The 27,468-nt window shown below is 51.9% G+C and overlaps 1 protein-coding gene and 2 pseudogenes across 1 annotated transcript; 1 reads left to right on the top strand and 2 right to left on the bottom strand.

Moving 5' to 3' along the window:
• The first annotated feature begins 77 nt into the window (after nucleotides 1–77).
• LOC134149711 (heterogeneous nuclear ribonucleoproteins C1/C2-like) lies at nucleotides 78–8,353 on the top strand. Its single transcript, XM_062592925.1, is given in 7 exon segments — nucleotides 78–85; nucleotides 4,623–4,673; nucleotides 5,096–5,244; nucleotides 5,749–5,799; nucleotides 5,802–5,861; nucleotides 6,240–6,406; nucleotides 8,315–8,353. Coding segments are annotated over 7 exon segments (525 nt in total).
• Nucleotides 8,354–12,584: 4,231 nt separating this feature from the next.
• LOC134149712 (exosome complex component MTR3-like) lies at nucleotides 12,585–13,380 on the bottom strand (annotated as a pseudogene).
• Nucleotides 13,381–13,538: 158 nt separating this feature from the next.
• Nucleotides 13,539–26,874, bottom strand: LOC134149713 (alanine--tRNA ligase, cytoplasmic-like; annotated as a pseudogene).
• Between the last annotated feature and the right edge of the window lie 594 nt (nucleotides 26,875–27,468).

A 27,468-nucleotide genomic window follows, 5' to 3' on the forward strand; every position in this document is an offset into this window, starting at 1 on the left:
ACTTAGCACATCGATGTCTACAAATGGCTGCTTTCTTATTTCCCCACTGCTGCACAGAAAGGTCACACTACAGCAGGATGGTGAGGTAACGTGCAGAGACTGCACCTGGAAGGAAGAGAGACCTGGGCTGCGCATCCCTTGCAGGACACTTTCGCCTTGCTTCTCCCATTTAAATGCACTCCTCCAAACAGATCTCCTACAGGAAGGACTCAGCCCCTTGACAGTCAACTCCCAAGAACTCACCTGCCTTTCTCCAAAGACCACCACACCACAAGGCCTTCACTCCTCCAAAGAGCATCCAGCAGGCTAATGCCCAGCCAGAAAAGCACATCTCCCACAACGTCCGCTCCTCTCAGCAAACACTGCTGCAGACCAAAGCTCTTACGACCAAGAGGAAATGAGAGGAAAGGAGGGAAAACACAGGCTTGGTTCACATCACAGAGCAAGGAGAAACACTCCCTGGCCTTCAGGAAAAATCCATGCTGCAAATCCTGGAAATCACTTAGCATCCCCAAGGCCTGAACCTCAGTGCATCAAAGGCAGCAGGCTGCCAGCAACTCTGGCCCATGACACCAGGGAAGCCTAGGCCCAGCCAGCATATTCTCACCCTCACCTTGCAGTGCTCCCCAGCTCCCCACTCTGGCAGCACTGCCCACACACAGCACCGCCCTCGCCAGCTATCTCCTCCCATGCTGAACAACAAAACACTGGGACCACCACCTGGCTACACCACAGGGCACCCCTGCAGTGCAACATCCTGCACACACCACTGCTCGCCTCACAGAGGGTACAGCAAACGTACACCTCTGCATCTGCAATGCACAGGGCACCCCAAGTGCCCCACAACACAGAAAGCCTAACTCTCCAACTCTTCACTTCCCTTCTAGTCCTCCAAGGCTTTGCAACACCCACTGCCTCTCAGCATCCACTCACAGTCCTACACATGGTTACTTCCCTTCTCCAGGAAGCAGAGGAGTGCTCTCACAAGCCCTGATCAGGCCACCTCTTGCCATTCGTTCTTGCCTCAACTTCCCTGAACAAGAAATCTCTTTCAAAATGTGGCCAGTACCTGTTTGGGGGTGACATTCCTTCTGTCTCCTCCAACAGACTTTGCACCCATTCTCCACTGGCTGCACACTCAGACAAAAAATCATCAACTTCTAAGGTGCTACAGATCCAAATGTGTCATAAAAGCACGTGGACACCTGAAAGACAGGCACAGCATTTAGACCTTGCAGGAACATCTCACAAGCTCCTTCCTGTTTCCACAGGAAGGATTTCCAAAGCACACACACACACATGCTGGAGATAGGAGATTACTAACACTGCTTACACCAGCATTCGATTGATTTAGCAGTTTAAAAAGCCTAGCTGGACTCCCTAGCTGTCTGGGAGCAGCCTGCAAGCTTCTACTTAGCAACAAGGGGAAAAAAAACTCCATGTCCATATTCACTAGAGAACATCACTCGCATTTTAAAAGTAGTAGTACTAACTCAGGATGATGGAGTGCAATAGAATTTGTGTCAGACAATGGGGAACATCTGCTTGATTAATTAGTTGACTTTCTGTATTGCTGTAGAGCTCTGCAGCGGTCAATACCTCCTCTGGGCACACGCAACAAACCCAGGAGTCACCTCACCATCACCATCCAGGACACGTGGCTTCTCCTGACCTGTCAGCTGCTCAAAAGTGCAAACCCCCAATGTTAGAGAGATACTGTGAGAAAAACCTTGCAGATAGTTAACAAGACTCAAGGACAAGGGAGAGAGAAAAACAGTACTGCAAAGGATAACCAGCTCCGGCTAAAGAACCTTGATGAAACCACAGCGCTTTGAAGATTGCGAGGGGTAGTTAAGACAAAACCAGCAGAATAACCCAGAAGTGACCTTAGGTTCATTAAGGCTTATTAACATATTAAACTTCACACCCCTAAATGAATAATGAGATGAAAATGACATGATAATGATGTTACCGCCTCTTCTTCGCGTCCTATGCTAATTAACAAGAATGTGAAAGCACAAGCGCAGAGCGATTACCTGAGGTAATGAAACTGTAACCAATAGAAAGATTTGTATAAAAAACCCTAATTAATGCCTTCTTCCAAAATGGCTTGCTTAGAGAGTGTCAGTCTGAATTCAATACACCAATCCTGCCAGTAAGGAAACCGCGCTCCCGAGAATATCGACTAGTCCAGGACCTAAGGGCAGTGAACCAAATAACAAAAGATATCCATCCAACCGTGCCAAACCCATCTACTCTTTAAGCCTCGGTGCCTGAGACTAACAATTGTTTCACAGTACTAGGTTTAAAAGATGCTTTTTTCTGTATTCCTATAGAAGAACAAAGCCAGACAATTTTCGCCTTTGAATGGGAAAGTCCCACTACGAGGAGGAAGGAGCAGTTATGCTGGACGGTTCTTCCTCAGGAATCAAGAACAGTCCTACCCTGTTTGGTGAGATCTTGGCCAAAGAACTAGCCCAATGGCAGGAAGGTAACAACAACGTCACTCTTTTACAGTATGTGGATGACATTTTGATTGGAGCGGATTCAGAGCAAATATGTTTAGAGGCGACAGTGAGTCTGTTAAATTTTTTGGGACTTGCAGGGTATCGTATTTCAAAGAAAAAGGCGCAGATTGCGAAGAAGGAAGTCCAATATCTTAGTTTTAAAATATCGAAAATATCCACCTCACCATCACAAACATCAGCTTGCTGGCCTGCCAGGGGCCTCTCAGGGCCTCAAGCAGCAGCAACCTCACAACAGCAAAGAGCAGCCCTGCAATCAGCACTGCACGAGCAGGCACTGCTTCACAAGTCACCTCACAGGCACCAGCAGCAGCCAGTGGCCTGCCACTGACCGCTGACACACAAGGCACACGGCACCTCACAAGCCTGCCTACAGCTCTGCCCTACAACGCAGGGTGCCACAAGGGCCCTCACAACCACCACCAGCTCCAAGGGCCACAGCACTGGCAACGACGGCCTCAGGCACACGTCGCCTCAGCACCACACACGGCAGCCATGTGCCTAGCATTGCCCTCTTCGGCATGCCACTCACGCACAACTCTAGCCGCTTCAGCACCACCAAGAGCACCCACGCGCCTCGCACTGGCCTCGAGGGCCTCACGCAGAATGGACCTCACAAGCCTGCCCACAGCTCACCACAGTCACGCACGAGTGCACGAGTCACCTCACAACTACCAACAGCATCCAGGGGCCTGGCCCTGGCCTCCAAAGCACACAGCAACAAGGCACCTCACAGGTCCCCACAGAGCACTGGCCTAGCAGATACTCTGCCACAAGCAGCCTCCCAGCAACTAGCAGCAGCAAGCGCCACAGCCTTGCCAATCAGAGCCTTGGGCACAACTCACCACACAAGCACAAAGTGCAGCCAGGGGCCTAGCACTGACCGAGCATGCACTGCTCCACAAGTCACCTCGCACAAACACTAACAGCAGCCACGTGCCTGCCACTGCCCACTAAGGCACGCAGGCACAAAGCACCTCAGCACAAAGCCTGCTTACACCTCTGGCCTCTCAGCCACTGTGCCACAAGCGAGCAAAGAACCAGCCATGGCACCAACGGCCACAGCACTGCCAAGGAGGGCCTCACACCAAAGTCGCCTCACAAGCCCAAAGAGCAGCCGCAGGCCTAGCTTGGCCCTAGCACACACTACTGCACAAGTCACCTGGCAACAACTGACAGCAGCACCTGACAAGCATTGCCCGCAAAGGCACTGCACCACAGGCCAGCTCCCAAGCACTAGCAGCACCCATGGCCTGACACCCAAGTGTCAGCCCAAGTGGCTACAGCTTAGTGGCACAGACAGGGAAGCTAAGGTTGCTCTTTGAACCCTCCAGCAGACATTCAGCTCTTCTAGAGACCCCAAGCTCCAGCACTGCTCCCTCTGTGGGCAGCTGCAGCTGCTCCTGCTGCCTGCAGCGACATCCTTGACCCTAGGGGGACCTTGTCTTCAACTGCCCTTCTGGCACATAGCTGGAGAAGGCTTCCCACTCCCAGCAGAGCAATGATGCTCCAAGCAGAGCTTTGTCTCACCTTGTGCTAGGTTTAATCTAACACTCACCAACTCTGCAAGAGCTGAAATGGCAAAATGAGCTTCAGCATCTTTCTTCCCCCAATCCCCTCCTGGTTCACAGAGCATGATTTATTACAACCATGTCAGCTGCATGCACTGGAGGTGATTTCCTGACAGATCACTTCTTAATTTGGAGCTGAGTGAGCAGACAGCAAGGGACTGTGAAATTTAACATCAGAGAGCGCTGAATGCAGATTTCCAGATAGCAAGGCCTGCTCCAGCTGGTGCTACACAGGGAGATCTTTCCATTGCGGGCACCCAAATACCCTGCTTGGCTCTGGGGGCAGACTGCTGCCAGCACAGAGCCACCTTCCCGGTGCTGTCCTGCATGGAAGCCTACTTGTTACCCTCTAAGATGCCTCCTGCTCCCCAGGCAGAGGAGCAGGTTGTGCAGGATGAGTGGATGTCCCTGTCCTGCTGTGCCCACATGTTGCTCAATGTGGCTGTCTCACAGCAGTGCTGTGCCATGCTGTGGCACGTCAGTGGTCACTGCAGTGTGAGTGACTCTCTCTTTTTACCTCCTGCAGCAGTAATTGTGATCTGGACTACAATCTCTACAGGGATGACTTCCCATACCGGTGAGTGTGGCCTCCCAGGCCTGGGATGTGCTGATTGCATGTGGGTTGGCAAATGATCTCAGCTCTGCTGACTGATAGCAGTGAGCTGGGTGTCCCAGGCTGGCAGCCCCAGGCATCTGTTCCCCACTTCTAGGAGAAGTTTAGCAGCACTGCCCTCTTCAAGGAACACCTGTACCCAGACTCCCGGGGCTGCATACCTTGAGGGTGGAGCAGCTGGGACAGGGACAGTGTGTTGGCCTGCTCCAGCAAGGGGCAAGGCCAGGGTAGGCACTGTGACCTCCTGTAATGGAGGCGTACCTTTGCCTGGCACAATCCCTCACCCGTCGGTTTTGCCTGAAGGAACAGAGCCAGAGATGTTAACTTGTTCTGCTGCAATGCCTTCTAGGCCCTGCTCACACTGCTGTGGTTTTGTGCTCTTGTAGGGTATATGAGTACTGGAAGATCCCACCCCTCATTAATCGCATCCCTGTCAAGGCCAGACGAACTCAGTTTGGGGCAGGAGGCAAAAGTAGTCTAAGCCCCCAGCCTGGGACGAGGAGCAGCACCAGCTCCATGACAGGACGGACAAAGTGTAAGTGTTACGTGGCCTGGGTAGAAGGGAAGGAGCAAGGTGATAGTTCCATTAAGCCCTTGAGGATGCTGGAAGCATTTTGGTGATCACAGAGGTTGGGGATTTGCTCATGGAGGCAAGATTGTGCTGTGGGGGGGAGAAACACAGTGACACAGACTCACAAAGTATCAGTTCCCCTGGTAGTTGCTAAGCCACAGAGGCCTAGGTTATGTTTCTTGATGCTTGACAGCAGTGCCTGTGCCTGAGTGAATTGCTCGGTGCTAACCTTGCTGCTGTGAGTCCCCTGCTCCAGCAGAGAAACAGCCCATCCTGGGCTGGCTGCCTGTCTGGGGGCTGTCTCCTGAAACCATTGCCACTGCCAAGAGACGCGATTGCCCTGGGAAGGCTGAAGGAGCCTGGTGGGAGGATGCTTTGGAGCATGCTGCCCCCGGATTGTGGATTTACCTGGCTCTGCCTTTTCCCTGTCTGGGACTCTAACAGCTCCTCTGCCCACACTGCCTGTAGTGTGGGCCGAAGAGCTGCATTCGATCAAAGGGGAGCTGAGTCAGATCAAGGCATGGTGGACAGTCTGCTGGAAAGCCTGGACCGCATGGACCAGCGGAGAGACTGTCTCTCAGGTGAGGGGATGTTATACATGTCATACTTAATCATGATGGGGAGAATCCCAGCTGGCTCCAACATGCATGTGTCTGTACAGAGCTCGTACAAGGCCATTCTGCAGGTACAAGGAAGCCTGGATGCCAAAGGGTGAGCCTAACCCCAAGTAGGAGCTGCGAGGCAGTGCGAAGTTGAGGGGTGGGCACCATCTCTGCATGCAAGGGAGTGAGCTTGGCCTCCAGAGCCTGCTGGAAAATTCCCTGGGCCTCCCTCCTTCCTAGTAATGGGAAAGCTGACCACAGACTTTCGGCATCATGGAGTTTTACCCCCTGCCCTGCGAGGATAAGACTACTGTTCTGCTCAGGCACTCCAAGTTTTTGCAGTCTCTGTCCCTGCAGGATCAAAGGAGATCGAGAAGAAAAGGGTCGAAGTGGGTGCAGAGTTGCCATCCCCAGCAGGAGAGGGGCCACGGGAGCCCCAAGGGAAGGAGGGATCCAGAGCTGATAGGCACAGTGACCTGCGCAACATCGACAGTGCAGAAGAGAGCACAGACACTGAGGAGACGGTAAGGCCAGGGCCAGCTTTTGTACTGGGAGGCAGGGTGCACCGTGGCCCTAGTTATCTCCTTTACCAAAACTTATCTCTACTTGAGCCCAGATCTCTCTGGCCTGGGGTTTGTGAGGGCTTGGTGGGCTTGGGGGAGGATTTAGAGCTGACCTACTGCACAACGAGGTGTAGGAGCAAGTGCTGTGTTGTGCTGATGTGCAGCCATAACCAGTGCCTAGATGCTGGAGGAGCCCTGAGAAGGGACTTCTTGGTTGTGGCCCTGCCACTGCCTGTATGGGCTCTGCTGGGATATGCCCGGAGCAGAGGAGATGCCTAATCAGTATGGCTGTCCCTGCCTCAGAGTTCTAGGGCACCTGAACTGCCCTGACGTGCTGTCTGGGGCTACAACTTTTGTAGGTTTGGGAAAGGCCCAAGGAAGGTGGTGATTTTTGCCCGTGCAGTTTATGGCCCTTTACCAGGCCTGCGGCCAGCCCTCCCCGTGCTGACTGCTGCCAGGACCACTCCTGCTCAGCCCAGACTGGCCCTTGCCAGCACGCCAGGTCCAGGGCACAGCTTTGGCTCCCAGGGCCTGTGCTCTGCAGCACTAGATCAAGCTGTGTTCCCAGGATATGTTTGTGCCCAGGGTCCTTAGGAACACGGAGACAGAGCTGGCCCCTTTCCGGAGCCCTGAACCAGCATGGCCACAGGAACTCCTGCCTCGCAGCAATGGTGATCAAGAGAGCCAGGCAGGGCAAACGAGCAGACAGCCCCTGCCCCATACCTGTGCATCATGCAGCTAACAGCTGTGAGTGTCCTACTCCAGCAGTGCAGGGGTTAGCCCAAGGTGCAAAAACCATCAGAGTGCAAATATCCTTTATCAAAGCTGTTCAACGCAACAAGCACCTGCAGCTGCTTCTCACATGTGCCTCCTCTGAGCTTTGAGTCAGAGGTAGCCATCTGCCAGGGGGGGCTGCACTTTCCCATGTAATCACACAGCCCTGTAGGGCTGTGGGATCCAAGCTCCTGGGATGATGTGCAGTGTTGGCAGCATCTGCTCTGTGTCATTTGGACTCAGCACCTTCAGCTCTCTTTGCCCCAGCAGTGCAGGATCTTGGGGTGACCAACAGGCTGGTGACAATGGGAGTGGAGATAACCACTTGTGGCTCTCTCAGTACCTGCAAAGATACTGCAGCCAGAAGGAGGATGGGGAAGCAGGGACTGTGGCCAGGCTAGGGCTAGGGAGCCGCCCGCTCTGTTGGGACACTTCTCTGGTGGCTTCCTGTCATGAGGAGTGGAAGCGGTGTCCAGAGAAAACAGTGGTGGCGTGTGGCCAGCTGTGACAAGGAGGCTGGAATTAATCCTAAAAATACCCCCTGCTCTCTGATCACCTCATACAAGCCATGCCTGAGTGGGCAGACCTGCCTTTACCCACCTGAGGCAGAAATGGACTCATGAGTTGGAGTGTGCCACTGGTCTCTGGGCATGTGGTGGCACAGACATCCATTTCCCCAGGGCGGGCTGCCTTGGGATGCCCCTGGATGCCAGTGCAGGCTGCTACACCCCTCACCCTGCTACCCTGAGGGCACACAGCAGCATGCACTGTTGCCTGGCCAGCTCACTGCAGAGCCCTATCTGGCTGCAGCTGTGATGCTGGCAAAGCCTAGCCTGACTTGTCAGCTGGGCACAGTGATGATCTGCAGCTCTTGTGCCCTGTGCAATACAGAGGGAACAGCTTGAGGCTGCTTTGGCACTGAGACTGTTAGGAGTGACTCCAGGCTCCCTCCCTTGTCTCTGAGGCAGAACAGGCACGTATGCACAGGCCGTGGTGCTGCTGCGCACTGTGCTGGGCAGGGTGATGTGTCTGGTCCTGCCGACAGGGCCAGAGGGCTCCTCATGGAAAGGCCGTGCTGTATGTTTTTTCTTGCAGATGAAAAATCACACATCAGACCTCGAGGGGAGTCAGTAAATGGACTGGGATACCGTGGCGTTCCTGGTGGGCCAGCAGTTCCTGTCTCGTGTTCGTCTTTCTTTTGAGGCCTTCACCTAGTGCCACACATGATGCGAAGTACCCACTCTCAGCACTCATGTCTAGCATGGGCATCCCCTGCCACTGTTGCGAGCAGCCCCATGTCCCGCTCCTACGAGACTTTGGCCTGCTGTAGTAAGAGAAGCCTTTGTGTTTGCGCTTTTCCCCCCCCCTACTTTCTGTTTTTAGACTAGGGATAAATAAATGTGTATGGAGGGAGGGAGGGTTAGAGGGTAGAAGCAGAAAGAATCATGTCCCAAAGGAACATCAATGTTGAGCAGAAATCTAGGCCACCTTGTGAGCAAGGGTCCACCCTCTTCTCGCACTGTGCTGCCAAGGGAGCAAGGAGGCCCTGGAGCTTAGTGTAAGCTTAGTGGAGCTTAGCACACTGTATCACAAAGGACCCAGCACCATTAGCTCTCCCCATGCCAGGCACTGCACCAACGCCTCTGTGTGCTACACAGTTCACATGTCAACCTCCTCTGCCCTGAAAGCATGTCCTCAAGCCTGCCCTGAAAGCATGTCCGCCAGCCTGCCCTTCCCACAGCCCTTGTCTGCGCACTTTGAGCCCCACAGGGAACTTGTGCCAGCCATGGCACTGTGTGGCCTCTCAGAAAGTGTGGCCTCTCAGAAAGTTCAGCGAGTGCCAGTACAGCAGGCCAAGGCGCTCAGAGCTGCATGGCATCATGTCGTGACAACCCCTGTGCGGTCGTCCTTCTGCTGTACCATCAGAGGCTGTGCAGATGAGTACCGCCCTGAGGTGGCTCCAGGGGGCCTTCACAGCAAGGGCTGAGTGTTTCCGGAGAGGGAGCTGGGTCTGCGCACTGAGCTCAGCCTCAGCGCTGGCAGACGAATGCAGAAGGCTGGTGTAAGCTATAGTTTTCCACCCGTGTCACTGGCATCACAAAACAGGGCAAAGTTGCAGCTCTGTCTCTTCTGGGAGGTGACAGGTTGGAAATACCCCTCATTGCTTATGGGAGGCCCAGTCATCAGGAACTGCACATGGAAGGGGCCTTTGCAACCCGTCCTGTTTGGTCTGGCAGCTCCCTGCAGTTCGACGCCAGCAGCCTAGTGCGGTGTAGTGCAAGCCCAATTGCTGCCAGTCACCCACACTCACAAATGTGTCGTCTTTGTTGGTCACTCCTTGACTGTTCTCTGCTGTGCTACCCGGCAGCATTTGCAGTCACCAGGACTCCCACTGAGCAGCTTTGTCATCATTAATGGGAGGTGTTTGCTTTGCCATCAGGCACGTTTTGGCTGTGTAGACAGTGGCAGGAGAGTGCTTTGGGACTTATCTTCAGGCAAGGGACTCGTAGTCCCTTTCATTCTCCATGTTCTGCAGAGTTGTATCTTATTTCAATGTCTCTCATTTCTAGGTCGTCCTTCTCTTGCTGGTAGGAAATTGTTCTGTATTTCTAATTTACCTTGGTAAAAGAGTGTATTGTGTTGGAAGGAAAACAAAATAAAATTTGTATTTCTTTTCTCTGGTTATTTGAGTCTGATGTACTTTTTAACAAGCTTAAATGCACCTGCTTTTCTGCATCCATGAGAGAATGACTTTGCCAAGCAGCTGCCACACACAGTCCTAGGATATACTGTGCAGTATATACTGGCTACTTCCTTGGAAAGGTGCTAGCTGCCTCTCCACAATACCATGTGGCAGAAGTGGCGTTAAAGAGAGCAGGCCTCTGAGTCCTCCATGGATGCACATGTGCACTGGGGGCTGCTCAAGGAAGCAAAGGTTTCTTGAGCTGGATCCACGTGGTCTCAGGCAGGTGGAAGGTGTGAGAGGTGCCATTGCAGCTCCTGGGTGCATGTGATTAAAACTGAAATCTTAACACTTTCTACGGGCGTACAGTCAGTGACAGGCATGTGGCAGACTTGGATTGACCAGCCTAGCTGTGCAACTGGTGCTGGGCCTGGCCCAAGTGCAGGAGTGTCTGAACACTACACTTTGTGTGGTTTCTACCTCCAGCTCCCCAGTCGAGCCCAAGCCTCCCATGGACCTGTGGGAAGGAAACACTGACAGCAAGAAGAGCCACGCAACTGCCCCACAGCTCAGCATGGGCTCCTGTGACTTCATGGTTTTAGGAGGAAGAGGATTAAGGCACCCTCCTGGCCTACAACTGAGTGCTTTTCATGCTGCCTGATTAAAAGTAGCTGCAGCATTTATCACTCCCAGGACCAAGCATGGTGTGAAGCTGCCTTGGGCTTTGGCTGTCCTGTAACCCTAGGCTGGTACCAGCCTGGTTTCTCTTAGGCTCTATGTTACTGCTATCCATCGCCCCCCACTCTGAGAATGTACTAGTTATCCCCAGTCCTCAAGGTAATTTCTCGGCTGTGGGATTGTAAGCAGCTGCTTTGTCCGTAGATGAGCATCCACTGCAGTGCTCCCAGTTCCACTCCCATTCACCTGCCCAGAGCTCACCACAGCGATGGTGCAGTGTGGGCGTAGGTGTGACAAGCCAGCCCTGCTGAGTCACAAGACCAAGCACAGCTTGGCTTTTCTGTGTGAACACGAAGTTGGCGTTCTCAGTGGAAACACATCAGTCACAGTCTTCGCCCAGGATACTCCTTCTCAATGGGCTGAGGCAAGCCTCAGTGTCCTAAGGCTGGTGCAGCATGACGCAGTCGGCCTCACAGGACCAGCTCCACTCCATCCCCAGTAACAACTCAAAGCTCAGAGTCTGGCAAGTCAGCGCCCATCTGCCTCTGCACCTCCCTGCTACCATTGCCCGCAAGATTCTGCCTTGCATCAGCCCAAGCATCTGACAGCACAATGCACAAGAAAAGTTGTTCCTGGGCTGCGCACAGCCCTGCTTGGCCTCAGTGCTGCTCTCTCCTTGTGACAACCCAGGGCCGGGGCACCTCCTTGGTTCATGGGACAGCTCAGCACAACACAACCAGGAGGGAGTCAAGTGTGACTCCTGCTACTTGTTTTCCAAAAACAGTTTGGGGTTTGATGGGGGAAAAAAGGGCCACTTGAGTGAGCTGTGCTCCTGGCAGAGAAACAACCTCCCTGCAGTGCCTGGCCCAGGCCACCTCTGGGCTCAGTGGTAAGGGCAGCCCTGATCTCAGGTCTTGCCTGCATCAGGAACAGAGGTAGACTACACTGGGCAAAATTTGCTGCTGTAGTTGCCACTTCTAACACCAAGTTGCACATAACCAGGAGCCAACAGAGGAAAGTCCAAGTGTGTGCGCAGAGCCCCCTCTTTGTGAAGGACTGAACCTGCTGCTTGGCAGTCAGTTGGACAAGTAGCCATGGACTAGCAGTGCCAGGCAAATGAGCACATCCTTCAGTGTCTTGCTGGCAGACCCAAGCAGGCCAAAGACTCATTAGAAAAGCTGGGTTTATTATATATATATAAAAAAAAAAAACAGCCAAAACATGTCTCTCTACCACACCGAAGCACTGTCCAGGCAAGTCTCTGTAAAGTCCAAGCGATGCACAGGCTGTAGTGATAGATGGTTCCTGCCAGGGCTGCTCGAGTCCTGTTGTGTGGATGGTTGTGGTGGGGTGTTGGTAATGGACAGGCTGGACATGGCAGTCTCATCCTTGGCACCAGGGCCACCTCCAAGCTTTGGGCCTTGGTGAGTCCAGGGGTGGCCTAGTAGACTCTGGTGGGCTCCAGCAGCGCGGGTGGCTGACTGGGGGGCTCCAGCAGGTGTGAAGATGCTCTTGGGGGGATCCAGTGGTTAAATCAGCTGATCTGAGCAGTGGGGGAAGTCCCTTGGAGGGGTGTCCAGGAGCACTCCAGTGGCGTGGAGGGGTGGGGGGCACAGGCGGGCTCTGGCAGCTGAGGTGATATGGGGTCCACTCCGCAGCAGCTCAGGCAATGTGTGTGTGTGGGGGGCTGCTTTTGGGGGGCTTAGGTGGTGTGAAGGCCACCCAAGGTTGGGGGGGCCTCTAGCAATATGGACGGGCTGCTCAGGCAGGAGCTGGGGTGCTCTGGGAGGTTTGCGGTGCTGCGAGGGGCTGCTCAGGAAGGCTCTGAGGGTCTCTGGCAGTCAGGCGGCTGCTCAGCTGGGCTCCAGCAGGCTCGGGCAGTGGGGGGCTGCTCCAGAGAGGCCTCTGGCAGTGCAGGGGGACAAATCCGGGGGCTCTAGCAGTACGAGGCCACTCTGCTGGCCTCTGGGGCCTGCGGCAGCGGAGGGGGCCCTTCAGGCAAGCTCAGGCAGTGGAGGGGGTGGCACAGTGCTGGGCAGCGGACCGGAGGCTCTGCCGCAGCACGGGGTAGAGGCAGTGGCAGCCATCGAGGCTGAGGCGCAGGGCCTGGGCCCAGCTGTCAGGGGGGCCACCCTGGCCACAGCCCAGCAGCCCCCCTGACACCTGGTTGAGGGAGGGCAGTAGGGCCACGGTGAGGAGGGCGGCGGCGCTCCTCGGCCTCACTAGGCTGCAGGAGCCAGTAGGCGGCGGTGGCACTGGGCGGCCGGCATAGGGCGCAGCCCAATGTCAGGTCGTACATCTCCACACTGGTGTCGGTGAGCGCCAGCGTGGCGGCGCTGACGGCGGCAGCCAGGGCAGATCTGCCGTCCTGCAGCAGCAGCGCGCTGATGGCGAGGCGCACACGCGGGTAACGCGCCAGCTGCACCGCTGGCTCCAGCACCTCACGCAGTGCTGTCACAGCCGCCTCGCGCTCCGCCGCCGCCTCACGCGCTGCTGCCTGTCACCCACTCCCAGCGAAGGGAGCACGCCGGAACTCACACACCAACCACCCCACTGCGGCCGCCTCGCGCGGGCCCCAGGCAGCGCACAGCACCTTGGTGCCGCTCACCAGCTCCACGTAGGCCGAGCCCTCGGCCTGGCTCAGCAGCCCCATGCACGTGAACAGCGGCCGCAAGGCGCACGGGTCCCACACCTCCTCCTCCTCCTCTTCCTCCTCCTCCTCCTCTTTCGCCGCCGCTGCCCACACCTCCGGCGGCTGTGACTCCTCGGGGCCCTGCAGGCGGCGGTGATCCAGGGGCATCCTCCGGCCAGCCACCCCGCAAGGAAAGCAGGGAAAGAGGGAGGGAGGGAGGGAGGAGCCCGGCCTGGCCCGGCCCGGTCCCCCAAGCACAGCCAGCGGTGCACGCGACAGGTGGCCTTTATTAGCCGAGTCGAACCCCTCTCTAGTGCCCCCATCCTCACCTCACTAAGATCTGCAATCTCCTTCTGCACATCCTTGTTGGGAGCTCTCTGCACTTTCACTTTGGCATCCAGGTCAGACAGCAATTTCTTGAGGCTGTCTACTTTCCTGAGGGCCTAGCAGAATAAAATTCAAGTTATGTTTTGCAGAGAGAGTTACCAAGCTGACCTCTGCCCAGAACCATATGCTGCAGTTCCAGACATGGAGACTCCTTGCCATTCCCACACTCAACGGAGAGCACAGTACCAAGCCCGAATAAATTCTGACACTTACGCCCCCAAGAGGACTTTAGATCTGCAGCCTATCCTGCAAATCAATGTGAGCTCGCCCTGCAGCCACCTCTGGGATCCACCCTATGCCCTTCTGCCCCACTAACACGGCAGCTAGAGCTTAGACTCCTCCAGCTCTCTCCTCCCGCTATGTCATACACAGAGACTTCCAGCACAACCTTCACTGACAGCAACATCCTTTTCTGTGACTGGGCTGGTGGAGTTCAAGCCAGGAGTCCTTTACGTACTCATAACGATACCCTGTGGTGCCGAGTTATCGCAGTAGAAATACTGGCCAAACTTGACTGAAAAGAACCTCGGTAGAGGGTTACCATGTGTGTGTGCATGCTCCAGTGATTTCCTGCAGTGCACAGATTTCACAGAAGATTATCTCCTGCCTCTCCTTTACCTTTCGAGCTTCAGTACCGGTGACTGCAACTATCCTCCGGATGCCTTTAGCAATTGCTTCTTCTGACACAATCACAAAGGGGCCAGTATGGCTGGAGTTCTGCAAGTGCCTTTGAAAGAACCCAGACACAATCTCACAGGAGAGAGTTAAAAATCTCAGCAGGTATCAGCACGGGAACAAAAATATTAAAAAAAATAAAAAAGGAGATGCAGCAAGAGTGGAGACAGGACTCAACTCAGCCATCAAAAGCCTAAGAGGGAAAGCCTAAGATATTTCCTCTGAAATATCCTAAAAGGAAAGTTATGTACCTCACAGGAGTGACAGTTTGTTGAGCCGCAGGGATCCCAAATTGTTTAACAGCTACTCCATCTTCAAGTTTCCTGATACCAGGGCCTGCTCAGACCCTGTGTGCTCCTGCACATTCAGTGATTTCTAACTGCAAACTCCCAAGCAGAGCGGAGGGTTCCTTCCATGGTCTGCTCTGAGACAGGGCTTGTGCTGGGCAGAGCAACTCTCTCACATCATAGTGGGTCTGGCTCACATCACCAGCCAGGCCTGAGAAACTACTCTGTCAAGTTCTCCTTGGCTCTCATAGCTAATACGACACTAGAGCAGGCAAGGAATTACTCTACCCCTAGAGAGGCCTCAGAACCAGTGAACAGAGCAAGGTATCAATCAAAATTTTCTTGAGGTCATTCAGATCTGTGCACAATGCTGCATCAGTAGCTCAGCAAACTCCTGCTGGGCCAAACTTCCAGCATCCCAGATCATACAAAAACTTGACCCAAGGCATTTTTTCCTAACTACGTCCCTATGTCCCTATCCAGCTGAACATAAAGACTGAACACAGAGAGCCTTCTCATTTGAGAAGAGTCAATGGGAACTGGTGACCAAGGCAAAACTTATCTTTGACCAGAAACATTTTGGGGAATGGCAACAAACATAAACCCACGTTACACTGCACAGTTCAGTCACAGGGAGGAGAAAGCACAGAATGAATGGGGTTCACACCAGATTTCTTCTGAAAACTGGTGCCCCAGTCATCCACTGAGGCTGGTTCAGACACTGTGGCAAGCCTATGCCTGGGTCTGCCAGGAAAAGAACAGGATCCTTTCTACAGAATTGGGACAGTGAACTGACTGAGTACCATCCCAGCCCACAAGGTCCTTCTGAACCTGACAGCCATACCCACCTTCGCTTCGTCGATTATCCGGTTGACAATCCCTTCAACTTTCTTGATTTCCTGGGTAGACAAGGCTCCCTTGGCCGTGAAGTCAAACCACAGCTTGTCTGGTGCCACCAATGACCCCCTCTGGTCAGCTTCCCCCAGCACTGAGCACAGGGCAAAGTTGAGGATGTGGGTGGCTGTGTGGTTGCTCATGACTGACCTCCGCCTGGTCTGGGGGAGGAAGCCACTGTTAAATAGGGCCTTGCACTGCAGAGTCTCTAACAAGGGAAGTGCATTTTATGGTGCAGCTTCAAGAGAAACTGAACTAGCCTGAGGAGACCAGAAACAGCTCATCAAATCCACTGCCCTGGAGCCTTGGCTTAGGGAGTAGGGCATTTCCCATCCAACTTGCACACAGCATTTCCCAGGATGTCCCCTCACTGGGCCTGTCTGGAAAGAGGCCAGGGACAGACCAGGTCACAGACACTGTCTCCCCTCCTCAATAGGTAAAAGCGCTGTAAGATGGTAGCCTTCCTTTTTGCTCCAGAAGAGCTCCTTCAGGGAAGGGAAAAGCATTTTGCAGACTTGGGCTTAGCCTAGCGCTCACTTGTCAGGCTGAGCCTGCTATAGCAATGTCTGGACTAGGGCAGCCCACCCAGGCTCTCAGCTGTCATCCCCAAGCCAGTGGGGCAGCATACATGTTTCAGCTCCCAGTCATGCCCTGCTACGGACCAGCAAAAGCCAGTGTCCGTAGCTCAGAGCCAGCAGCCTGTTATCTGCCTTGCAGAAGGAGGAAGCCAGATCTCAGGCAGGAGGGCCACTACTCCAGCTCAACTGGAAGAGCCATGCTACTTGCCTGCACCACATGCTGCAGGGAGAGCAGACTCTCATCCCAGAGCAGCATTAATGGAAGGAAATGGCTAAAACCTCCCAGAATTGAGAGGTGAAGCCATCTATTATACTGTGTCTTAACTCACCTCATCAATAGACAGATGGACTTGATCTCCTACTTTCAAGCTCCCATACAGAGTTCCTATGTGAAGCACATAGGCCCCTCGGACTTGCACATTCTTCACCGTGAACTCTGTTTTCTGTACAAGGAGGGAAAGGCATTCAGTGAGCAGAGGGAGACAGACCAAGGGGGAGACAGACAGTCTAGCCAGAGGCCTTGACTGCAACTGGAAAAGTCTCAGCTGAGGGAAAGCTGGACTGCTGCATGTGATATGAGCAAGCTAAGCACCTGCAGGCATAGTATGCAGGCTGCAAAGCAGAGAACTGAATGAAGGGCAAGGTGAGGCACAGTTATGGGGCATGGCAGAGCTGAATCAGCTCCCCATTTCATGGCTCAGAAGCACCATGTCCCAGCACCACCACTGCAGGCATCTGCATCCTGGTGACAGCCTAACACTGCAGTATGAAGTTATGAAGTTTAGTGAAGCCTCCCAAGAAGCAGGGGAGCAAACCCCAGCACACCTGTGCTATGCTGCACCCCCAAAAAGGAAACCTGTGCAATGTCTGATGCCTGCTATGGACATGGAATTACTAGAGCTTGTTTGACACCTTCTTCCTCTCTGAACGCACCCACCCAGGCCCCAGCTCAGACTATGACAGGCTCTCAAGCCCACTCACATCCTCCCTGCTGGTGTCGTCCTTGACCATGTAGCCCTCGTCATAGATCTGCCCACCCTGCTCAGCGCAGAAGCAAGTGTGGTCCAGTACTATCCCACACTCCTGGCCAGTGGACACTTCCTCCACAAACTTCTTCTCCTTGCGGATGGCTTTCACTGTGGCCAAGAGGCTCCCAAAATCTGTCACCGGGAGGGCAGGCAGTGTCAGTAGAATAGGAAAACCTGGCAGATACCATGTAGAAGCAGAACTTCATAGCAAAGGCTCCCAGTTATTGCACAAGCTCATGGCAGTTATACACACAAACAGGTGTAAAGAGGAAGAACTAGGACAACATCTAGCTGAGGAAGAGGGAATTTGATTCAATACTTTTCAAGGCAGAGAATGACACTTCTTTCCACACTTTCACAATACAAGCCAGCAGCACGTGTGGCTATATCAAAGAATTAGCAGCAAGAGCCAAAACCAGCAAGCAGGCCAAGGACACTAATAGATTGAGGAGCATCTGCAAAGTTGTGTGGTACTGGCAACGGGCATGTAGGAAATGCAGACACTGTAGTGTGGAGACAAGAAGCTGCGGGGAAGAGTCCCCTTAGGTCTCTTTGATCAGGTTAGCAGCAACTGATGTGAACAGTCCCTACAGCAGCCCTTGGACAGTCTGCAATTCTCTTTCTCTGCTCAAGTTATTACAAATGTGCTATTCATGTGCACGCATTTCACCCACTTTCATGCCCCAAGGAAGGTAAACTCAGAGGGACCCTTGTTGAGGCAAATGCCAGGAAGACCTGACAAAGAAGCTCCTGCCTGTGAGATGTATGAGGAAAGGTTTCGCAGCAGAGGATGGTTCTGAGAAGGCTTTCTCATACCATAGGCACCACTTGGATCTGAAGCGTAGCTGCATTTCGGTGAGTCATCAGTCACCTCCAGCCCTCGGGCCCTTAGCTCTTCAATGGCCTAAATGTCCAGCATTAGAAGGTCCTCCCCTCCAGCACCCTTGCCTTGGGATTTGAGCTGCAAGTGACAAGCACAGAAGTTTGAGAGAACCCACTTCAGCACTGGCTTGCACACACCAGCCTGGACACACAGCTCTCACTCTCGCATTCCTAGGATCACCTGGCTCAGAGCTATGCTCTGGGCAAACACCAGCCACCTGGTAGAATGCTCCCACCTCTTCTGGCTTCAGAGCAGGCTGTTCCAGCACTGCCAGCAGGCACTCAAAGCAAGTCTGAGCCCAGCACAGGCAGGTCAAGTACTTGGCCTGCTCATCCATGCTACCCTATTTTGCTGTACTGCATGTGTCAGGAGACACATCCAAGCTACAGGCCTGACTGGACGCTCTGCTTCTCAGACAGGGAGACCCAGGACTTCCATGGGAACAAGGGAAGGTGCTCCCAGGACTTCAGTAATTCTGTCTGAAGGCTGAGTTCGAGGCCACAGGCCTCACAACCTTAGTGTACAAACACAGCCTCAGCTACACAGGAAAGGCATGTCCCATAGGAAGTCTCGTGGTGTGCTCCGGACTCTCCCATAGGGCACAGAAGTGTGAGTGTACACATAAGAAAGGAGCAGTCTCATGACCAGAAGCTTAAAGATTGGGAATTTTCCTTGCATCCTCTCAGACCAGTGCCCCCTGGAGCTGTTGTCTACCTGTGCGTTTTTCCGCTCTTCTTCAAAGCCCTCCATATCCACAACAAAGCCCTTCTCTGCAATCAGCCCAGTGAGATCCACAGGAAAACCATAGGTGTCATACAGAAGCCAGGTAGTGTCACCTGCAGAGTAAAAACAGCAGTCAGCACTCCTGTTCCTTGAGCCAATATCCCTTTTCCTGCTCTCAACTGGTTGTCCCACCCAATTGGCTCTGTGCCATGGCAGTCAGTAATTGGCAGGGTAGAAAACAAGTCCCTGGTGAACATGAACACCTGATAAGCTCTTCACTGGCATGCTCAGGGCAGAGAGATCACACTACCATGTTGTGTCTGAGCTGCTGCAGATCTAAGGAAGCGAACACAGAGAAAAGAAAAATGGGGTGGCCCTACGCTGAGCAACAGGCTTTTGACTCCAGCTCGCAGCTCCCAGCCCAGCCAAGCCCTGACTCAGTCCCAAATGATAAACATCTTTTGGTGCATCTGGAAAGAAGTCACAGCCTTACCGGGGATGCTTTTACTGTCTCCCAGGCTCTGGATCTTCCCATCCAGGATGCGACGTCCTCTGGCGAGCGTTTTCAGGAACTGATCCTCTTCTTCGTTGATGATGTCCTTCACCATATCTGGGTCCTTCAGCTCAGGGAAGGCACCTCCCTACACAGCCAAGAGGATTAGCCCTTCTGCATGGTGATCTGCACAAGCTAGCACATATAGCAGAGTGAAAAGAGAACTTACCAATGACTATACCACAGCATCAACCAGTGTAGCAAAGAAGCCCTTGGGGGCATTGAGCTTCTCATGGGAGTAGCACACAGCCCGTCGGAGAATCCGTCTCAGCACATACCTAGGAGATAGCACAAGCCCTCATGCTAACATTACATCTCCGATTCATGCTCATAAGATCCCTCTGTATCCACCTACCAGCATCCCCTTCCAGGACCAAGAATGAAGGCTTGTTTACCCTCTCTCCATATTTTCTCTCAACTAACTGCTCTCACCAGCAGCAAGCCAGAGGTGAAGTGCCTGGCCTCAGCCCTGTTCCTCAGACTCACTAGGTGCCCAGAACCAGTCCTATGAGCGGTACCCACTACACAGTGCCCCAGCCCAAATTTCATTACATTTTTGACAGCAGCATTACTGCAAGTGTAGTTCTGTGTCCACCTGTCCATAATGATCCTTTCTGGGGGTTGATACAGTGGGACTGGTACTCACTAGAGCATTCAGACTGACGTGTCTTCATCTTTTGGGGGACTGTGCTGCAGGGCTTTTTGAAGTGTCAAATGTACTGTGGCAAACACTCCTCTATCTACTGCTCTAGTGATGCCTTCAAAGACATTTCACAGACTCACAAGACTCCACTCCCCTCAGGAAAGCTGTACTGAACAAAACAGAAGCAGCAGCAGCATGGCAGTTCCCTTCTTACCCTCTGCCAGTGTTGTCAGGTCTGCCCCCATCAGCAAGGGCCAGCGTGATGGTTCAGCCAGCACACGGTAGGCCACATCTATGCCATCTGCATCATCAGCACCAACCTGTCCCATGTACGGCCTGGCACCAGTGCCCTGTGCAGAGAGAAGGCAATTGGCACAGCGGGGGGGATCAGCACTGTGGCAGAACAGCAGGGGAAGCACCTAACAAGTCAGCCTCATCTCCCCTCCCTTCCCAGGGCTCAGAGACAGCACACTCTTACAAGAAGGTGTTCTGATGTATCCAGGGAAGACAGAGAGCTGCTGGGCTCCACATGGTGCCACAGCCTGCATTTGCAGGGCCAAAGGATGTCCAGGGCCAGAGGGAGGTAGAGTAAAATTACCACAGCATAAAAAACCCACGGGAGCAGGGAGAGGGACAGAGTGGATGGAGATCCAAAGAAGAAAACATCTGTTTTGTGCATAGGCTCATAGATTCCAGCCTGGCATTAACCTGCCCAGGAAAAAGCTTTTCCAATTCTGTCATGTGGGTCCCAGCTTCCCTTTTTTAGGGATGTCTCTATCTCTACCCATGAGAAAGACACTGCTGTAATAATGGAGTGGCTGCACATGGTGCAAATCTTGCACCATGGGCCAAGGTCCTCACAGTCAGGCTTCCAGCACATCCACACACAGCAGGAAAACAACAAGAACACACTTGCTTTGCCTAGCCGATGGCTTTAACATATGGAAAGGTGGCCCTCTAGCTCTAACTCTGAAGTTCTGCCCCACATCCTTCTGAGGATCAGGAAGTATCTGAGCATTCCGTGTTTTCTCCAGTACAATCTGCACCTGGAGAGCTCTGACACTTCCATAGGAATAAATGTGTATTACACAGAGGGCTCATGACAGTTAGTTCCTGGCACTGGTAACAGCCCTCCCCACCCAGGAAGACAGAGTAATTGCACACTGGTTCTGCAAGTGACCATTCATGGTTTAGGGCAGAGATCTCCTCTCTGCAGGGGATTTCTGCAGATTAGCACAACTTGAGGTTCTGGGTAGAAGTCTGAAGGACAAATTCTGTCTCTGAGTCTAGTACTCAGTGGCAACATGTGCTATCTATCATTGGCAAAAGGGTGGCTCTTGGCCAGAGCATCTCCCGCTGTCAGAGATGACCAAGGAGTACACGATTAGGACAGCTCACAGGAAATAGATGGGAAAGCTGCACTGCTCATGTCCCTCACTCTGCCCTGGAAACATACCCCAAGGTAGCAATCAGTTGGGCCAGCCTGAGTTTCTACCCTCCTCAGCAAAGCACAAATCTGCAGAGCTCACCATAGCTGGGAAAGCAGAGATCTGCAGACACTATCCCTGCCCAATCACCTCCCTACATCTCCCTGAGGGTCCAGGAAATAGGGAAACAGACAAAGCTGGGTCAGTCTTCAAGCCCAGACTACCCTGTTCATACCTTCTGTATGGCTTCAAAATAAGGAATGAAAAGGTCACTGTCGTAGTTGGACATCTTGTTCTGCAGCACAGAAACCAGCCTCTCCAGACCCACCCCAGTGTCAATACTTTTCTTGGGAAGAGGTTTCAGACTCCCATCAGCTTCCCTGTCCAAACCCAAAAGGAAAGACAAGCCATTATGGAGAGAGGCACTGCAGAGACATGCCCATCTCTCCTCTCCATGAGATTTTGTTGCATAAGATTTAAGAGACAGGCCCATACACAAATCACATACAGAGGAACTGTGATAAAATATAATTAACAAGAACCTCAACAACAACCTAGACCCAGATCAGGATGGCATCTCTTTCCTACTTAACCCCTACTGTGAGCTGAGGAATCATTCCTAATTTGCCCTCAAAATCAGGTATAACCAACCTCTTCTGTTCAAGCTGGCTGGGAGACAGAACATTGCAAAGTGCACAGCTTCTTGAAAAAAAGGAATGGTCAGCAGTCCCAAACCTGTTGACCTCAAGAGCCTGATGGGAGACAGGGAGACACTGAAGGGTGACCCTGCAGGACTGAATGAAGAGCAAGGCTCATATGGATTCTCCCTCAGTCAATGATAGCGTGCCCAGCCTCCAAGCGCCACGACTCCTCTAACTTCTCAGTGCTGCAATACCAAAGTTCAAAAGCTTTCTACAAGGCTTAAATTGCTGAAGGTGTTTGTAGGTACAGGAATGAGGCTGTAGCAAACAGCAAAGCAGTAAAGAGACATCTGAGTCAGAGGGCCGAGAAAGTGGCCAAACTGCTAAGTTGGGGTTAAGGCTGACAGGAGAGATGGCTTGTGGTTAATGGGACTCTACACATCTAACGAGGGACAGCATGGATAAATGCAAGTCCCAGGACTCATAGTTCAGCTGTGCTCTCCATTCAGCAGCTCAGAAGAAAAATGGGCAGAACGGTCAAAAATGTGGTCTTGTGCTAGGAGTCATCACTAACTACACAGCCTGAGCAAAACCGGAGCCACCTGGAAATGCAGGTCTCACCCACCTGTTGAACTGTATGAACACCAGGTTCCAGATTTCCAGGACATTGGGGTCATCCTGATTGACCAGGTGCGAGGCACCTCTGTCCCCAATCCGGTCATAGTGGATCTTGCTGCAAGGGCCGCAGGGGCCTGTGTCTCCCATTTCCCAGAAGTTCTCCTTCATATTGCCAGGCAGAATCCTACTCTCAGCCAGCCGGTAATAAGAAACTCCTGTTGAACAACAGAGACTCATGGTAAGGCAGGAATCCCCTGAATTGAGGACTATATCAAAGAGATTTCAGTTCAGCAATTCCCTGAATGGGCAGAGGAGTGGTCAGGGCCTTGTGACAGACCAAGCCAAGAGCTTAATTCTCACGATCCTACCACCCAAATTCCTTGCTGAGTAGGCAGAGGCCTACAGAACTTCTCAGTGAAGCCTCAGTCAGGAACAAAAGTGGCTATCTCACTTTAATGCATGCTAGGCAGGTTTTGCCCCACAGTCTAGATCTGTGTCATGGGGTTCACAACAGGTTTCACAGGGGGCAACAGCCACAATACCAAAGGCATTTCATTGCTACATCAAATTTCGGCATACTCACAGCTTGACTGCTAAGTGCAGTTCAGGTTTCCACATCTCAAGGAGAGTGAGGCAGAGGCAGAGAAAGAACAGAAGAGGGCAGCTAAAACTACCTAGGGGTACAACTTCTGCTTTACAAAGAGAAGCTGGAAATAGTAAGAGTCTTCAGTTTGGAGGCGAGGAGGTTGAGGGTGGACTATGACTGAGAGTTACAAAAATCCAACAGGCTCAAAGTAGGATCAGATATACTTTAGAGGTGCAGGTCCCTACAACATAAACAGAATAGAAGGGTATCCCTCTGCAGTGAGAGCACCTGCAGAAGATCTGTTGAAGAGTCAGTGACTGGCAGAGTACATGATAGCAGGCCCAGCGTGTGAAACTACACATTGACCAAATTCCCATCATGCCCAGGCATGCACATTCCATTTTGTCAACAATGTCTAGCTGCTTCCCGGCCAGCAGCTACTCAGGCTTAGCAAAGCAGAGACAAGGGAACAGTTCTAGTAGACTAAGAAGCCCTTAGGATACAAGTGGAGCCCTGTCTGGGCGTCCCACTCGTGTGTCTGACCCATGCCTCTGGCAGCCTCCCATCAGTGACTCCTCTGTGCAATTCCCAGGGCTTCCCGTGCGGTTTGGAGCGTTAAGTCCTTTATTAAATCTATCCTGTTTAACCCCTCATGAACTCTGAGTGTCACCAGTAGCCAACCCTTCCTTGCCTGCCTTGTGGTCACACGCTCTATTGTCCTTAATCCAACAACTGCAGATGCTGGAAATGGATGAGGAAAAGAGTGCAGACCACAGCCAGGCCCGCCTGTTCTTTTTGAATAGCTTCTCCTCCTCCTGCTGTCAGAGACAACACACTGAACTGAAAAGATTGTTGGTCTGACCTAGCAGGGCACTTATGTTCTTAAGCTTATACAAGAAATTTTGAATTGGAAGATCTAGGGTACAGGTCTTGGCCTCTTCCATCTAACACTAGTGCTTCCCTTTGGCTTTGCAGTTCTACCACCCTGCAAACATTATTTGTGATATGCCAGATACGCCTGTTACTCTGCCACATAAGGCATGCCACCTTTCTCCGAACAAAGGCAGACAGTTGCATAAATTGTGAAAAATTAAAGATTTCCTGATGCAAAGGAGCGCCTGTCAACACAAAGCTGTACTTTTGAGTGCTGGAGACAGGTCCCAGATGCCTTCCTTGGTTTAGACTTCCTCTCAGTTCAAACCCACCTTCCTCAACAGTATTGACGTCTTGCATCTGCTGGCTAAACTGGGTAGAACTACCAAAACTTAGAAGTGCACTCACACTTGGGCAAGCAGGACCAGAGACATCTGTCCCCCTCAAGCCACAAAAGAAGCCTCCAATGCTGCCTAGCTGATACCTTCCCTATTGCTTATCAAAACATGCAGCTTCCTTGATTGTAGGACCTTACCCCAGATCCAGCCAGATCTGCTTGCACTCCAGGTCTGGTTGCAACCCTGCAGTTTCATTTCCACCAAAGTAAGTAACATAGAGTCTTTCAATAGGGATGCCAAACTCCTTGGTGAGAAGGTCCAGAGCCAGGTTGCAAGCAAGTTCCTGTAGAAGGAAAGATGAAGTAAGCAAGTAAAAGGAAGCTTCTCTTCAACATGCAACACCTGCCCATGCAGAGTATCAGCTGCTGTACTCACTAGCTGACTACAGTCTACCCAGGGAGTCTCTCAAACATGCAGAAACCTTCTATGCCTGACTTAGGGTCATTCAGAAGATCAGGAAACTAGTCTCCACACAACATTTCAGCCAAGTCTCTCCAGATGTCTCCTTTTGCTATTAGGTCTACCAGACAGAAGCTGGACCAGAACAGCTCTCCACAGAGGAAACAGTCAAGAATTTGCAGACTTTTGTTATAAGAAATATGCAAACTAATATATGTAATGCACAAGGTACACGGAACATCTCATATGTCTTTCCAAATGCAGTCAAATTAGCCCCTAGAAGGTTCTCTGCCTAAAAAAAAACCCTTTGAAATCTGCTGTTATACTGTATTCTTAACACCCCTTTGTGAAGTTGAACCCTCCTCTAGCAAGAAGCTTGGGCAACAATATCATTATGTTATGATCACTTCTCTTTGAGGTCATAGTCAGAGCATACGCAACTTTCCATGGCTACAGCCAATAAAACCTCTACCTGAAGACACCAAACCAGCAGTGAGAATATAAGCACCTTTGTAAACACTAAGAGACTAATCTCAAAACATCCTGCAGTGTGGGGTTTTTACTCCATGTTCATCTATTCCAAAGGAGCACAACATGCCTTGGGAACCTTTGGAACTACTCTTGAGCAGAGGTCTTTTCTTTCCTCTTGGTACATTTGTAGACAAACACTTTGCTGAAATCATGGAGATGGGCAACTTTGCGCTAAAGATTCAGAGCTGCCAGTTTTACCTTGAAATACTCCCCAAAGGACCAGGACCCCAACATCTCGAAGAATGTGTGGCGGTAGACGTCCTTTCCCACATCATCCAGGTCATTGTGCTTGCCTCCAGCTCAGATGCACTTCTGAGTGTTGGTAGCTCTGTTCAGTTTAGCGAGTGGGTGTGAGGGGTCAATAGTATTGAGGAAGATGGGTTTGAACTGAGAGGAAAAAGAAGAAAGAAATCTAAATGAAGGAAAAATATCATAAGCTCACTTTCAAATGTTGCTAGCAAAAGCAAGGCAATGAATTTTATCCACCTCGTGATATGCCACCAGCCTGGACATACCTGAAGTAGCATTCAGAAACATCAAGGCTGCTGTCTCCTACATGGAAGGAGGAGTAAAACTGGCTGTAACTCAGCACATGTACATGTTCCTGGAGCACATCAAGCGCCAGGACTTCCAAAGGGACTGAAAGCAGCCAGATTACCAGCTGGCAATATAGTTAGCAAAAACTGTGTGCTGATCTCCTGCAGAGCACTTTCAGTAGCCCAGCCCCAACCACTCATTAAAATAGTTATTAGTCATTTGTGCCAGGATTCTTCATGCACCTATTTGCAGCACCAGCTGTGGTCCAAAGGGTCAAGGAAGGGATACTGGCAGTGCTCCCACGGCTGCACAGTCAACCCAGCAGACTCAGGAACTTCTCCTAGTGTTTCTACCAACTCTGCAATAGAGCAGGGGACGCCAGGAGATGCACCAGCTACCTCTTTATAACAAAGAGATGAAAACAGTAACAACTTTCCAACAATCCATGGAAGAGATTGTAGTTTGTTTGAAAACCCTGTCTTCAGGATATAAAGGGACAAATCTTAATCTCACTAAAATGAAATCAGAGGAATGTGACCAAGCTCAGCCCAGAGACCAGCCACTAAAATATGAAGAGAAAACTGAATTCCCTGCAAATTGAAGTGTTTACAGAGCTAGTCACACCGGGAGCAGGCATTTATCCAAGAGGAGAAAGGCAAACACATTGCCATCTAAGAGGCTACAAGAGGCTTTAGACTGCACCTAGAGCTTGACAAACTATTGGTAAGTTCAGGCATCCAGGAGGAGCTTATTAAAAAGGGGAGGGCATTCCCAAAACTCTGCAGACAGCTTCATAGATTTCAACTGCTACAGGCAATGTCCATAAGAACCACAGTACCAGAGTGGGAATCCTACCTGATTCATGCCAGCATTGGCAAAAAGCAGTGTGGGATCAGCCAGGGGTATTGTAGAAGAAGAGTGCACATAAGTGTGCTTGTTTTCCTTGAAGAAGTCAATAAATCGTTGCCTGATCTGGCTAGCTGTTAGTGTAACTTCCATCTTAAAACTGCAAGCCACAGCTGTCAAAAGCAAGTGTAAGGGAAAGCAGCCAGGCCTTGGTGCAATCTGAGGGGACAGCAAAGAACAAGGCTCTTACATCAAGACATCACGTTGTCAAACTCAAGCAGTAACATCAGGATCACTGCCTTTATCCCTTAAAAGGGGTTCCTCACATTAACAATTACTTTCACCAACTCCCCAGTTTAATCATCAGTCAGTCCCAAATGGTGCTGATCCAAAACCTACCCCCTCCAACCTCCCAGATGTCTGCAGTTCTAGCTCTAGTTACCTGTTTTTTGAAACTATGTATTTGAAGATCCCAAGTTCACCTGGATAATGAACTGTTAGTCAGAGACTGCGTCTGCCTTGCCCTATCTCTGGGGAGAACTGTTAAGTCCTACAACCATTCAAGGTGAATAAATCATAGGATCGTAGAATGGCTGCAGTTGGAAAGGTCCTCTGGAGATCGCCTGCTCCAACCCACCTGCTCCAAGCTGGGTCAGCTGTAAGGATGCCTGGAAATCACCCCTGCAAGCAGTCACATTACCTTACCCACACCAGTGACAGAAGACGAGCTCCTGTATATTGTACCTGGT

The sequence above is a fragment of the Rhea pennata genome, chromosome 21, assembly GCF_028389875.1.
Source record: "Rhea pennata isolate bPtePen1 chromosome 21, bPtePen1.pri, whole genome shotgun sequence".
Classification (NCBI taxonomy): domain Eukaryota; kingdom Metazoa; phylum Chordata; class Aves; order Rheiformes; family Rheidae; genus Rhea; species Rhea pennata.